Source organism: Nyctereutes procyonoides, unplaced genomic scaffold, assembly GCF_905146905.1.
Source record: "Nyctereutes procyonoides isolate TBG_1078 unplaced genomic scaffold, NYPRO_anot_genome, whole genome shotgun sequence".
Taxonomy (NCBI): Eukaryota; Metazoa; Chordata; class Mammalia; order Carnivora; family Canidae; genus Nyctereutes; species Nyctereutes procyonoides.
The window spans coordinates 26,704,511-26,717,742 of NW_026575128.1; the positions used below are offsets into that span (position 1 = coordinate 26,704,511).

The 13,232-nt window shown below is 34.5% G+C and overlaps 1 protein-coding gene across 1 annotated transcript in view; it reads left to right on the plus strand.

The window, feature by feature from the left end:
* Positions 1–13,232, plus strand: part of LRRIQ1 (leucine rich repeats and IQ motif containing 1) — a 189,908-nt gene that overhangs the window by 14,084 nt on the left and 162,592 nt on the right. Inside the window, exons 7-9 of the mRNA XM_055342046.1 lie at positions 920–2,539; positions 9,385–9,537; positions 11,541–11,691. Coding sequence (XP_055198021.1) covers positions 920–2,539; positions 9,385–9,537; positions 11,541–11,691 — 1,924 coding nt within the window. The remainder of the gene's footprint in view (positions 1–919; positions 2,540–9,384; positions 9,538–11,540; positions 11,692–13,232) is intronic.

Here is a 13,232-nt window from a genome sequence, read left to right on the forward strand (position 1 = left end):
TTAGTGAGTGAATATGCTTATATGAAATTATAATTCTACAGTTTTTTAAGGTTTTCCTCAAATACTTGCTGAATTTTATTTTATTTTATTTTTTCTTGCTGAATTTTATTGATCTGTTTACTTTTATTTTAGGACTCTAGTGATAATGATATTTTTCTCACCTAACTCCAAATGATCTAATTTAATGCAATATATGCTTATCAGCTCTCTTAGTAGTTGAGAAAGGATAAAATGTGTGACTAGGCTAGTTCTTCATATTGCTCATATGTATGTTTTACCTTGCTGTCATGGTATCATAAATCTCACCAAGTCTATTGCTTTTGCAGTCTCTGTGCTGGCTCTGGGAGTCTCCTTTATCAGACCCCCTATCTCAGAAAGTTTGAAGTCCTTTTCTCCTACACAAATTTTGGCTTGTGGTTTCTCTATCTTCAAGGAGTTCCTCAATTTACATCTTAGTGGCTTACTATAGCTATAATATTAGAATATCAACTTACTAACATGATCAAAACTCTCAAATATTTTAAAAGATTAATATACTTTAAAAGAAATAGCTTTACTTCTTTGAAGTGAATTTTATAGTAGCTTCATCTTGATTCAATTTTATTACTTGTTTTTAGCCTATATTTTAGATGTTATTGTAATAATATCTTTATGCTGACTATTTATCTTACTTTAGGAGTTTGTTTATTTTAGTATATTTTTTATTGGCGTTCAATTTGCCAACATATAGCATAACACCCAGTGCTCATCCCGTCAAGTGCCTCCCTCAGTGTCCGTCACCCAGTCACCCCAACCCTCCTCCCAACTCCCTTTCCACTACCCCTTGTTTGTTTCCCAGAGTTAGGAGTCTCTTAATGTTCTGTCTCCCTCACTGATATTTCCTACTTATTTTCTCTCCTTTCCCCTTTACTTACTTTAGGAATTTATTAAAAACTTGCATTTACAAATGGAAGAAGAAAGAACAAGATTTAAAGATCTACAAGAAAAAGAAAAAATGCGCTTATTAAAACTGCAGCATAATGCAGCTGTAACAATCCAAGCTAAATATAAAGCATTTGTAGCCTTCCAAAAATATGCTCCCCTCATAAAAGAACGAATAGAAAGTAAGAAAAGGAAAGCACAAGAGTGGAAAGAAAAGGAAGCAAAAATACGACAGATGGAAGAGGAAAAACGAAAAAGATTGGAGGAGGAACAAAAGATAGAAGAAGAGATAAAAAAGCAGAAGCAGGAGGAGAGGAGGAGGAGAGAAAAAGAATATGAAGAAAAAAAGAACATCATGAGAAGAGAAAAAGAGCAACTGCTAAACAAAGAAAAATTAAGATTAAGAGAAGATGCAAGCAAACAGGCAATAATAAGTAGAGCATTAAAGAAAGGTGAATATAATATCAAAAGTTTAACTGTTGAAGATACATCAAAGAATAAGGATGATATTGCCAAAATGGTAGGGGATGAAAAGTCAAAGAAATGGGAAGATGTTCGCCTCCGGCCACTTGAAAAATCAGATAAGAGAGAAGATGTAGGTAGGCAGCTTGTATTAAAAGAATCAGTACAAATGCAATCAAAAGATTCTACTACAAACCAGGCAATTTTGGTAGAAATTGAAGTAAAAAATGAGAACTTGGCAAAACAACAATGCTCCGAAAAAATTGTCAAGGAAGAAAGAAAATGTGAAAATATAGACAAAAAAACTGAATTGGAAAACCCAGATCTAAAAGAAAATGTGAGAGAAAGGTTTCAGCTGCAGGAATTAAAGTCTCAAGTACAAAAAGGGGCAAATGTGAAACCTGCCATAAATGAGAATATGAGACAAGACACCCACATAGTAATATTAGGATATAATCAAGAAATTAACAAGGTGAAAAACATTGAAGCACAGAAAATAATCAAAGATAGTCAACAGATTAAGATACAAAAAGAAAAAGAAGAGATATCAGAAGAGAATGGAACGTTATATGAAGATAATAATATTCCAGTGATTTCAATGAAGCAACAATCACTAAAATTAGAAAATCCTGAAATTATAGGAGAAAAGGTAATACAAGAAAAAGAAATTGACTTAAAATCCAAAGAAACTGAGAAGAACCCAAAAGGCAATATTCTGAATAGTGCTGTGATTTTTAACAGTAGTGATTCCATGATAAATATAGAAGGCAAAATAAACGAGCAAGATTATATTTTAGATAGAAATGCTCTTTGTGAAGACATGGGTAGTTGTAATGCAAAAAACTCCTTAGTTTTTAAAGGAATAAACTCTCTTAAATCTCAACCTAAAGAAACCTCAGAAGAATGTGATGAAAATAAAGGTGAATGTGAAAGTATTGTGACCTCTTCTTTACCAAAGCCAACACTTCTATCTTCTATTGAAGAAAAGAGGCTAGCTTGGATAAAATCATTTAAACCTTGGTTTGAAATTTTCAAACAAAATCAACAAAAGAAAATTGTTAAAATGAAGAGACCTGTAAAATGCCCAGTCAACATGATGCCTCCTTTGAATACACTAGAAATTCTTCGATGTGGCCCTTGGAATACTCTACAACAGGTACTTTATAACTTTATAATACTTTTTCATATTTAATTACAATTGGTTCTCTAAAATATAACTTTAAAAATATCAGTAGGGGGCACCTGGGTGTCTCAGTCCCTTTAGTGCCTGCCTTTGGCTCAGGTCATGAACCCAGGGTCCGCATCTGGTTCCCTTCTCAGTGGTACCTGCTTCTCCCTCTGTCCCGCCCCCTGCTCGTGCGCTCTCTCTCTCTCTCTCTCTCTCAAGTAAATAAAATCTTTAAAAAATTATTCTTTCATAAAAAATATCAGTAGAAAAAATATCAGTAGAGGACATATTCTGTATCCAGGAATTTTGTGTCTTAATTGCTGAAATTGCTAATGAATTATTGCCCCATTTGAGAGGGGATGTATTTAAAAGATCTCCTTGGTTAAAATTATTCAAGGTATTTTCTCCCTCAGTGTAGCACTACAAAAAACTTTGATTTGTATCTTGAAGCCATGTTCAAGGGTCCTGTAGCCATTATTAAGCTTCTAAGAGTGGAGACATCTGGGAATTTAGTGTTGAATTAGAGTAGGAAATTCCTAAATTGACATTCAGTTAATTTGCTATAGTCTTGGGCACAACACCACCTACTGGCACCTTTTGGAATGTAGTGGATTTCTCTGTACCTGACAAGGGCTGTGAAAGAAGGGCTTACTATAGAAGACTCTAGAATTTCTATGTGGAAACATAGTTAGTCATGTGCTATATAAACACAGTGCATATAGGCCTGAAATATGAAATAATAATCACCAACTGCTACGAATTGTTTATGTTTATAAAGCCTATATTTTCAACTAAAATTAAGATAGAAACTAACGGGCACTGGGTGGCTCAGCCTGTTAAGTGTCTGTCTTGGGTTCAGGTCATGATCTCAGTGTCCTGGGATTGAACCTCCAGTTAGGCTCCCTGTTTGTCCCTCTCCCTTCGCCCCTCCCCCGACTCATGCCCTCTCATTCTCTCTCAAATAAGTAAAATCTTAATAAAAAAGAAACTAATATATGTGTAGAAGAACAGGAGAGAATATCTCAGCATGATACTAGAAAGGACTTATGATTAAAATACATGTATCTGGCTAGGTCCTGAAACTGAAATGTATTCAATAGAATTTATTTAGTTTTTTGATACAGACAGATGCCTAGGAAAAGAAACATTCATGTTAATATATGTGGATTTTTAAATGTATTCACTCAGCAAATATTTATGTGTCCAATATGATTGATCAATATTTGTTGTTGGACTAAAGAGACAGAAAGAAACCTCAGTCCTTGACATTATGGAGCTGACTTTGATATACAAAAAGCTTTTTTTTAAAGATTTTATTTATTTATTAATGAGAGAGAGAGAGAGAGAGAGAGAGAGAGAGAGGCAGAGACACAGGCAGAGGGAGAAGCAAGCTCCATGCAGGGAGCCTGATGTGGGACTCGATCCCAGGTCTCCAGAATCAGGCCCTGGGCTGAAGGTGGCGCTAAACTGCTGAGCCACTGGGGCTGTCCACAAAGTGGCTTTAAACCAATAAATGTACTGATAAATACATTACTACAGATTTTGATAATTGCTGTAAATAAAATTTCAGGGTGTGCTCTAAAAGGATAATAAGATAGTGGGCTTTAAAAAGATCTTGGGGTGTGAAAAAGCAGTCTAAGGAACAAGAACCACTTTGAAGTTCCTCTCTCTCTTTTTTTTTTAAGGATTTTATTTATTTATTCATGAGAGACACAGAGAAAGAGGCAGAGACACAGGCAGAGGGAGAAGCAGGCTCCTTCCAGGGAGCCTGATGTGGGACTCGATCCCAGGATTCCGAGATCACAACCTGAGCCAAAGGCAGACACTCAACCACTGAGCTACCCAGGCATCCCTGAAGTTCCTTTCTTTCCTAGACACCGTATTTTTCATATCCATTAGATCTGTAGAAGTACATAGAGAGTCTCTTGTTAGCTCTTCTATTAATATTTTCTTTGGCTAGGTTATCTCTGGAATCATTCATTTTTCTACTTCCCTAAGATGTTGGTGCAGCCTTTCTGAATTGATAACTTTAGCTACTAACTTTTATTTTGGGTAATTTTTCTTATGTATATCTGTTTGAGTTAGGAACGAGTGACAACTTCATGCCTATCGTGTACTTATTTCTAAAGTAAGCTGAAAGTAGGAAAACAGCAGTGTCTTCTCTGTTCAATGAGAAGAGCACCAAGGAAGTTAAGATGTGTGCACCTGTCTCCTTGGTGTTTCTTCTCCTATCCATTATGTTCCTTTTGTGAAACTCTTGTCAATATATATAAAGTAAGGATTACTCCTTTTGCTTCTTAGAGCAGGTCTCTCAAACTGTATTGTGCATACAGATCACCTGGGAATTTGTTAAAATGCTAATTCTGATTCATTGGGTCTGGTAACCAGTCTCGATGTTCTGTTTTTTTTTTTTTTAAGATTTTACTTTATATGAGAAAGGAGAGAGAGAATGAGAATGAGCAGGGGAGAGAGAAGCAGACTTTCTGCTTCTTGCAGATCTGATGCAGGACTCCATGCAGAGCTCCATCCCGGACCCTGAGATCATGACCTGAGCTGAAGGCAATTGCTTCACCGGCTGAGCCACCCAGGCACACTGATGTTCTGCCTTTTTGCAGGGCCCCTAGACAATGCTGGTGGTGCCCAGCCATGGATTAGTAGGATTAGAAATGTAAAGGACATTGTAATTCTCTTGACCACTGCTCAAGCAACAATCTCAAATATTTAATTTTTCTTTGAAGCATCAAGTATACAGTATAAAGTTGAAAAATATTTATGAATGTGCCTCTAAATGCAGAAGTGTTATAAATGCCCTCTTGTAATGACTCTGGGAGGTGGTTTATGCTGGTGTCTTTATTCACTACTGCTACTAACCTATGACTCTCTTCTTTGATTTTCTAATCTCTTAGCTTCATATCTTTTTTTTTTCTTAGCTTCATATCTTGATCTTGATCTTGACCTTGATCACCCACTTGCTATCTTTGGATAGCAAGAGAAGACCTTTAGAAGATAAAAGTTTACTCCTCTAGAATTTCACCCAGTGATGAATTCATTTTGCTTATATTAATCTCTCACTTTCGGCCTTCAGCACATGAAATCGGGCCTGCCTATTTTCTATACTTCTTTACATATTGTTAGGCAATAGCAGTTTTCATGTCTTGACTGTGAGGTGGATGAGTGGGAGGATAGATAAATAGATGAATAAGTAAGTCCAACTGAATGTTAATCTTATGTCCATATTACTGCTAGCTACACAGTTTAGATATAATGTATTAAAAAGGGAAATTAATGTAAAATTATTCGAATATAATTCAATAAAGTACTAACAAGCCCTATATCAAGTAAGATCAGGGTCCTGATTTTATTTCCGCCATTTACTGGCTGTATGACCTTGGGTGTGGTGCGTGACCTTTCTGAGCCTTCTTTAAACTGGGAAGAGTAGTATCTATTGGATAGGATTGTTGTGTTTTAAAATAACATGTATGAAGAATATAGTCTAGGGCTCCTACTATATATAATAGTTATTGTCAAACTTGGACCTGAAGCAAAGATTATTGATAACTAACATATAGGTGTTTTTTTCTAGTTTTAGTGTTCTAATTCATTTCTATTTTTGGTATCTTACTACTAATGATAATGTACTTTAATCATAAAAACAAGTACTAAACTAAAAGGATTTTTTATATGGCTTTATAACATGGCATGAACGATAACATTTTAACTGTTGATTAACTTTTAGATGGAATGTCATGTCCCTTATATAAAGCTAACTGTAATAAACTGTGTTGTAATGGTACATGAGCTACCAGAAGTTAAATTCTGCTTCATTTAATCCAGTAATCATATCTCAGATTCAGTCTCTTTGCACCTGATTTTTAAAATATTATTTATTCAGATTAAAGAGATTTAAGTTTTTTTTTTTTAAAGATTTTATTTTATTTATTCATGAGAGACACAGAAAGAGAGAGAGAGGCAGAGACACAGGCAGAGGGAGAAGCAGGCTCCATGCACCAGGAGCCCGATGTGGGATTCGATCCCGGGTCCTCCAGGATCACGCCCCGGGCCAAAGGCAGGCGCTAAACCGCTGCGCCACCCAGGGATCCCGAGATTTAAGTTTTTATCACTGAACAGATGTTCTGCAAAAAGCAAAACCAAGAAGAGTCACTGCTTTCACAATTTCTGTAATTACAGTCTACCATAAGTAGACGTGTTGAATTCTAGAATAATTGAAAGTGAAATCTCTACAATTATATACCTATTTTAGGTCATTTTATGTATCAGGATCTGTCAAGAATTTAGGGGAATGTAGATATTAAGTAGAAAATTGATTTGTTATCTTTTATTAAAATATAATGAATGAGTCATAAGTTCTGTAGGTAGAACAATTCATTTTCAAGTTATGAGAGCCTGAAAATATTAGTTTTTGAAATATCTTTATATTACTCTTTATTAAGGAAAGAAATCATGAATGCTATATTTTTTTGCCACAGCAAAAATATTTCATTCATTTATTTCTGAAATACTCAGTGAACAACTGCTATGCTCTAGTTACTCTTTTTCAGGCTGACCATGCAGTGATGAACACCTATGAGTACTAATTCTATATTGACCTTAATATTTGGAGCATAAAGCAGTTTTATTTATATGATTATTGCCATACATGTATCAATAATGATTAATATTAAAATTTATTTTGATCTCATATATTTGGAAAAACCTAGGGTAGGATAAATAATAAATTACCATATCATAAGGAAATTTTAAAAATAATCCATAAAAGGGAGGAGGAAATATTATGAAATGCCTCATATTCAAAAGTAGATATCATCAATGAGGTATCACTCATATAATTATTTTTTTAAAGATTTTATTTATTTATTCATGAGAGATAGAGAGAGGCAGAGACACAGGCAGAGGGAGAAGCAGGCTCCATGCAGGGAGCCTGACATGGGACTCGATCCCAGGTCTCCAGGATCACGCCCTGGCGTGAAGGCGGTGCTAAACCGCTGAGCCACCCAGGCTGCCCCCCTATTTTGTAATTAAACTAAACTAGAGAAATTACCACATCATAAAAACTAGAGCCTAACAGTTTACGTAGGTGATTATAAGCAGCATATGATTACATCAGGCAGGATAACATAAATTAGAAGGCAGAGGAATATTTCTTACTATAAAGCTGCAGTTGTGGAGTTTTTGATTTTTAAGTGCTTAGTTCTAGTGTGTTCACTTTTTAGTATACAGCTAGCTTCCCAGTTACAGAATTTATAGGTTCTCTTTGTGGACAAATAAAATGGGTAAGACACAGTGGTTTTCTCGACACAAATGGATGAATATTTTTCTTTCTGAAAAACCATAAAATATAAATTTGTTTCAATGAATAACTGAGAAATTCCTGACTTAATTATGAAATGAGAAACTTATTCACCTGAAGTTTGAAAAATATTATTAGTTTTGCTACTTAAAGCAACGAGTGGACTTCATCCCTTCTTTATATCTTCATGAACATATGGTCTTCCCATTCACTTACATAAATATGTAAATTTAAAACTTTTGGTTTCATTTAATGCACAGGAAATGTACCATACAAAGAGGAGTTACTGTACTTAAAGCTCTCATACTTTTTCTAGCTTTTTCTGAAGTAATAATGCTTTCAATTTCAATAGAACATTTTTTAAATTTCTGTTTTCAGGATGATATATGCTAGACTCTTTCTATAAAGCTAATAATATTAAACTTGTTTTTCAGTACATGAGAAACCTGGCCTTAGGATTTTTTCATATGACAATATGAAAGTATTCTTACTATAAAATGATTTAACACATATAGTCATTTCAGTGCATGGACTCAATTATAGCGAAGAACCAACATACTATATTTATTTTTCTGTCATTTTTTTTATGTGAGAGCTCTTGGGTTTAATAAGTAGAGTACTTTCAGTAATCCTGAAAATATTCATTTGTCTGACATATTCTTGTGCACTGTAAATGTAGTCCTTAGTATACATACCATAAAGTTGAGTACATTCTTTGATACTGAATTTTCTTTAGTTAAAAAACTAAAACCAAAATGATAGAATAATTCTTTAAGGAAAAAGCTTTGTAAAGTATTAAGAAATTAATATTTAAGAGATTATTAAGAAATCTCATAAATGTGTGGTGTTCAAAATGTTTGAAAATACAGAAAAAAAATACCATTCACGCTATGTTGTATCATAGATCCTATTGCCCTGGGTATATTACATTATTCAACAGTAAGGAATAATTCATACCTTTATGATTCAGCAGACATGTAATAGCTATTTTTATTACATGGTTTAATTATTATTGCATGGTCATATTTATTACAGGTTCTATAACTTCTCAAACTTTCTTTGTTTGTGGAAGATAGTTGAGCCATTCTAGTTGAAGCATGGCAGGTTGGACCCAGAATCTATCCCCTGATCTATTGTGGCAGTACCCCTAGGAGATACTGTCAAATACAGATCTTAAACATCTATGTAGTACAGTCTTGAAAATAGTGCCAAAATAATTCCCTCAGAAAGTGAATTTAGTGAAAAATCAGGGAGTGAGCTAATAGATGATATTATTATTGCTTTTATGCATATGACTTTTGAACTTGAATTGGTCATGGATGATTACAATATTTTTCCTTTTTATGTGAGGACAAAGGAGGCCCAGATAGCTTAATTGAAAGTGCATTGTTAACAAATGAGATTTTCAATACATATCATTAGTTTTTTTGAGGAGTGTTTAAAAGCAATTTTGCAAGGATAATATAATATAGTTTATATTTATTGTTAGATAATGTTATGTACTCCAATTTTCTGAATATTCTAGGTTACAACAGTTACATTTCAAGATTTGCCAGGTTGTAGTCTCTCCACACTAGCAGAGTGTCCAAATCTTCAGTTTCTGTCTCTTCAACGCTGTGGATTAATTTCTTTGCACAGCCTGAGTAACTGTAAAAAACTGAAGCACATTGATGCCCAGGTATGTCCTCTGTTCTCATTATTTATCCTATTACAAAATAGAAAATAGATTTATGTTTATATTTCAGCAATGACAATTTTGAATAAATATTTACTATAATAACTTGTAACTCAGGTTCTGATATCTAAAGATATCAAGGGTCAAAGAAAATTTGTGAAAACTATCGAGGAAAGATAATTAGGAAAATCACTGATCTGTATTTGCAGATGATATAGCTATTGTGTTTTTTTACTTTTTGCTGTATGACAAATGACATTACTTAGTAAATTAAAACAACTACTATTTTATTTGCTCATGGTTCTGTGGGCTGGCCGTGAACTGAGGCCAGGCTTGTCTGGGTGTTCTGCTTCATGTTTTGTTGACGGGGTCTCTTGTGTAATTTGAAGCAGGAGCTAGAATGTCCAAAATGCCTCTTATTTGTCTGGTGCCTTGGGAGTTTGGGATTTCAATCTCTCTTTCTCTCCGTGTGTGTGTGTGTGTGTGTGTGTGTGTGTGTGTCTTCCATTTGGGGGCTTCTCTAGAGTGGCCCAATCCCAAGAGTGAGCATTCTAAAAAGACAAGCTCCAGTATGCAAGTGTTTATTAAGCATCTGCTGACACCATGCTAGCTATTATTCATTCTATTGGCCAAGCCTGAATTTCTGTGAGAGGGGACTGAGCGGATGTGTGAATATTGGGTTGTGAGGTTTATTGGGTCCTATCCAAGTAACAATCTACCATAGTCTACCCCCTGGCCCCTAGAAGTCACATCCTTACCACATTCAAAATACATTCATGTCCCAGAGATCCCAGAGTTTCATCATCTTGTGGCATCAAGCTTAGACTTAAAGCTCCAAGTTTTCTCATCTAAATCAGATCTAAGTAGAGATGATCTGCTCAGATAGAGTTCTTTCAACCCACAGATCTGTGAGATAAAATGAAAAGTTATTTCCTCTCTTCCTGTCCCCCCACCCCCCGCACACACACATTGATATATAGTGGTGAGATAGGCTTGATTAATTACAATAGCTATTCTCATTCAAAATGAAAGAAAACAAGAAGCCCATAGCACCCCTATTCCATAGCTGAGCACATATCATCATTTCCTTAATAAGGGCTCAGTTCTGCTCCATGAAAATGGTTTTCTATGACTCTTGGTTCTGCCCACTGGGGTTTTGACATTCTCAAGGCATACTTCTTTTTTCCATAAGCAGTGCTATTTGCAGCTGAGAATTTTTCTGAGCCTGTTTCTTTCCCATAGAAGATGGAGTGGGGTGGGAGTAGGGGGCTAAAAGCTTCTTTTCACTTGACTTATATTCTTTTCAGTTCACACAGTCAGTGTTTCCATGAGCATGATTTTCTTTTAAAACTTTGTGCATTTCTTATGCTTCTTAGTAGGTTCCTTCCATTAGACAAAGGCTATCCTTATAAATATTTTTGAGAGCAAATCTGTGGGACTACACACTTAAGATTCTTAAAAGCCCATTTATTTTTCTCAGGTCTTAAAAAATAAAATAGCTGTTATATCCTAGACACACGATCTTGACACTGAAACCAATATTATGTATTGCAAAGATGTGTATGTGTAGGGCAAGTGTAAACCTATTCATGAGATAACATATCTAATCCCCAGTATTGGTGTTCTTTGGAGAGGAAGGGAGCAAAAGGGACTGAGGAGGGGAAGTAGGATTTCAGCTTTTTCAGCGTTTTTTCTTTAGCAGTTTTAAAAGAACTATGACCTCATGTTCATTTTTGTTCATTTAGATTGTTTGAAATATTTTGTAACATGATCCTCTGTATTTTCTATATTTCAAAAGATTAAGAAATATTAAATCAGTTGGTTATTTATTAGGTTACTTAATATTTTTCATCTAGATAGTATAACACTCTGCCTTTTTGTCTTAAAAGTTAGACATTGGGTTATTTACTTGGATATCATATTTATCCTTCCTCTTTTTTGTAAGCTTTCATGTTCCATTAATAAGCCATTGAAATAAAGCTGCTTACATTTGTTTTTTGTTTTAGGAAAACCGTATTGAGACTATCAGTTGTGAAAATTTGGAAAATCTCTGTGTTGTTCTTCTTAATAAAAATCAACTGACTTCTTTTCATGGTTTCGATGGCTGCACTAATATCCAAAATCTTGAACTCTCACATAATAAAATCACTCGAATTGGTAAGAACAAGGGAATTTGAATATATTGACATTTATTTTTCATTATTACATCTTGTTTCATTTATTCCTTTTCAAGAATATGCTGCCATTACTAATTTGCTTATTTTATTTATGCCATGCTTATTTAAGCTTTTATCCAAATGCATGAAGGAAATGGGATTATCTTTAATATATAAAGGAAATATGCTTCTACCACTGGCAAATGGCCAGTTATCAATGGCTTCTTAAGTTAGTATAATCATTTACCTATTCCTTTTTTTCTAACCAGTAATGATTTGAGCTCTACTGGGGAATATAATACCCTGGTTTGATGCCATCATATTTTTATGGATCCTAGACTTTCTGTACTTAGCAACTGTCATAACTGTTTCCTGTTTCCCTGTCATTACTCCTTTCCTTGCCTATGTACACTGCTTGTATTAACCTTTCCTTTTTTAGATAAAGCAACCACCACATGAAAGAAAGAATTCATTGGTTTGAATCTCCTTAATCTTTTCCATCTCTCTATTTGTACATCTATATCCCTATTTATCTATATCTGTTTCCACCCTCATCTTTATAATCCATATAATTCAGCAGTGAAAAAGTCTTTTCTTATTTTGGGCCATTCCTTTCATTTTCTATAAACATAATTGTAAGTTTTGTGACTATTTTTATACTGATATTTTATTCTATCATTTATCAGCTGTCTTATGTCAAACACTTTCTACTTCTACCATTGTCCCATCTCTCTTACCCTTTGCTGTCAAATTTTGTGAAAGTGTTCTGTTCATGCTTTCACGTTTTACTATCCAATTTTCCTTTTCTTCCTCCTGAAACTCCAACTTACTTTTATATTGTTAGTAGTGTGATAATTCTAAAATAAAAAATTTCATATTTTTTACTACCTGGCTTAAAGCTCTCTGTTATTTTTTATTTACACTTGTGAGATTCTCAAGGGACTTGATAGGGGCTTAAATAAATGGCTAATGAATAATCAAGGATTGCTTAAAAAACTAGATAAAAATCAGGAACTAGATAAAAATCTTACTCTGGTACAATACTAATAGTTTAAATCTTTGGATCCCTAAAAGGCACTATCCGTTCCACCTCCTACATCCCAAAATCATTAGGAAATAAGGTCTAGAGTGAAATTTCAGGAAATGGGATGGGAGGAAATGCAGTAGTGGAAGTAAGTTCATTTCTCCCATTTGATTAAATTTCATTTTTGGTATGTAAAACAGATATATGTTTCAAAACCGAACTGTATTGAAAAGGGCATTACTCAAAGAGATTGATCTTTCATCCCTGCCCTTATCACTTTGTTCTCTGATATACTTTTCTTTTCTTTTTTAAAAAGATTTATTTATTGATGAGAGGCACAGAGAGAGAGGCAGAGACATAAGCAGAGGGAGAAGTGGGCTTCATGCAGGAAGCCCAATGTGGGACTCGATCCCGGGACTCCAGGATCACGCTCTGAGCCAAAGGCAGACACTCAACTGCTGAGCCACCCAGGCGCTACATATTTTATTTTTTCTTCTACTTAAATTTGAATAGCTGAC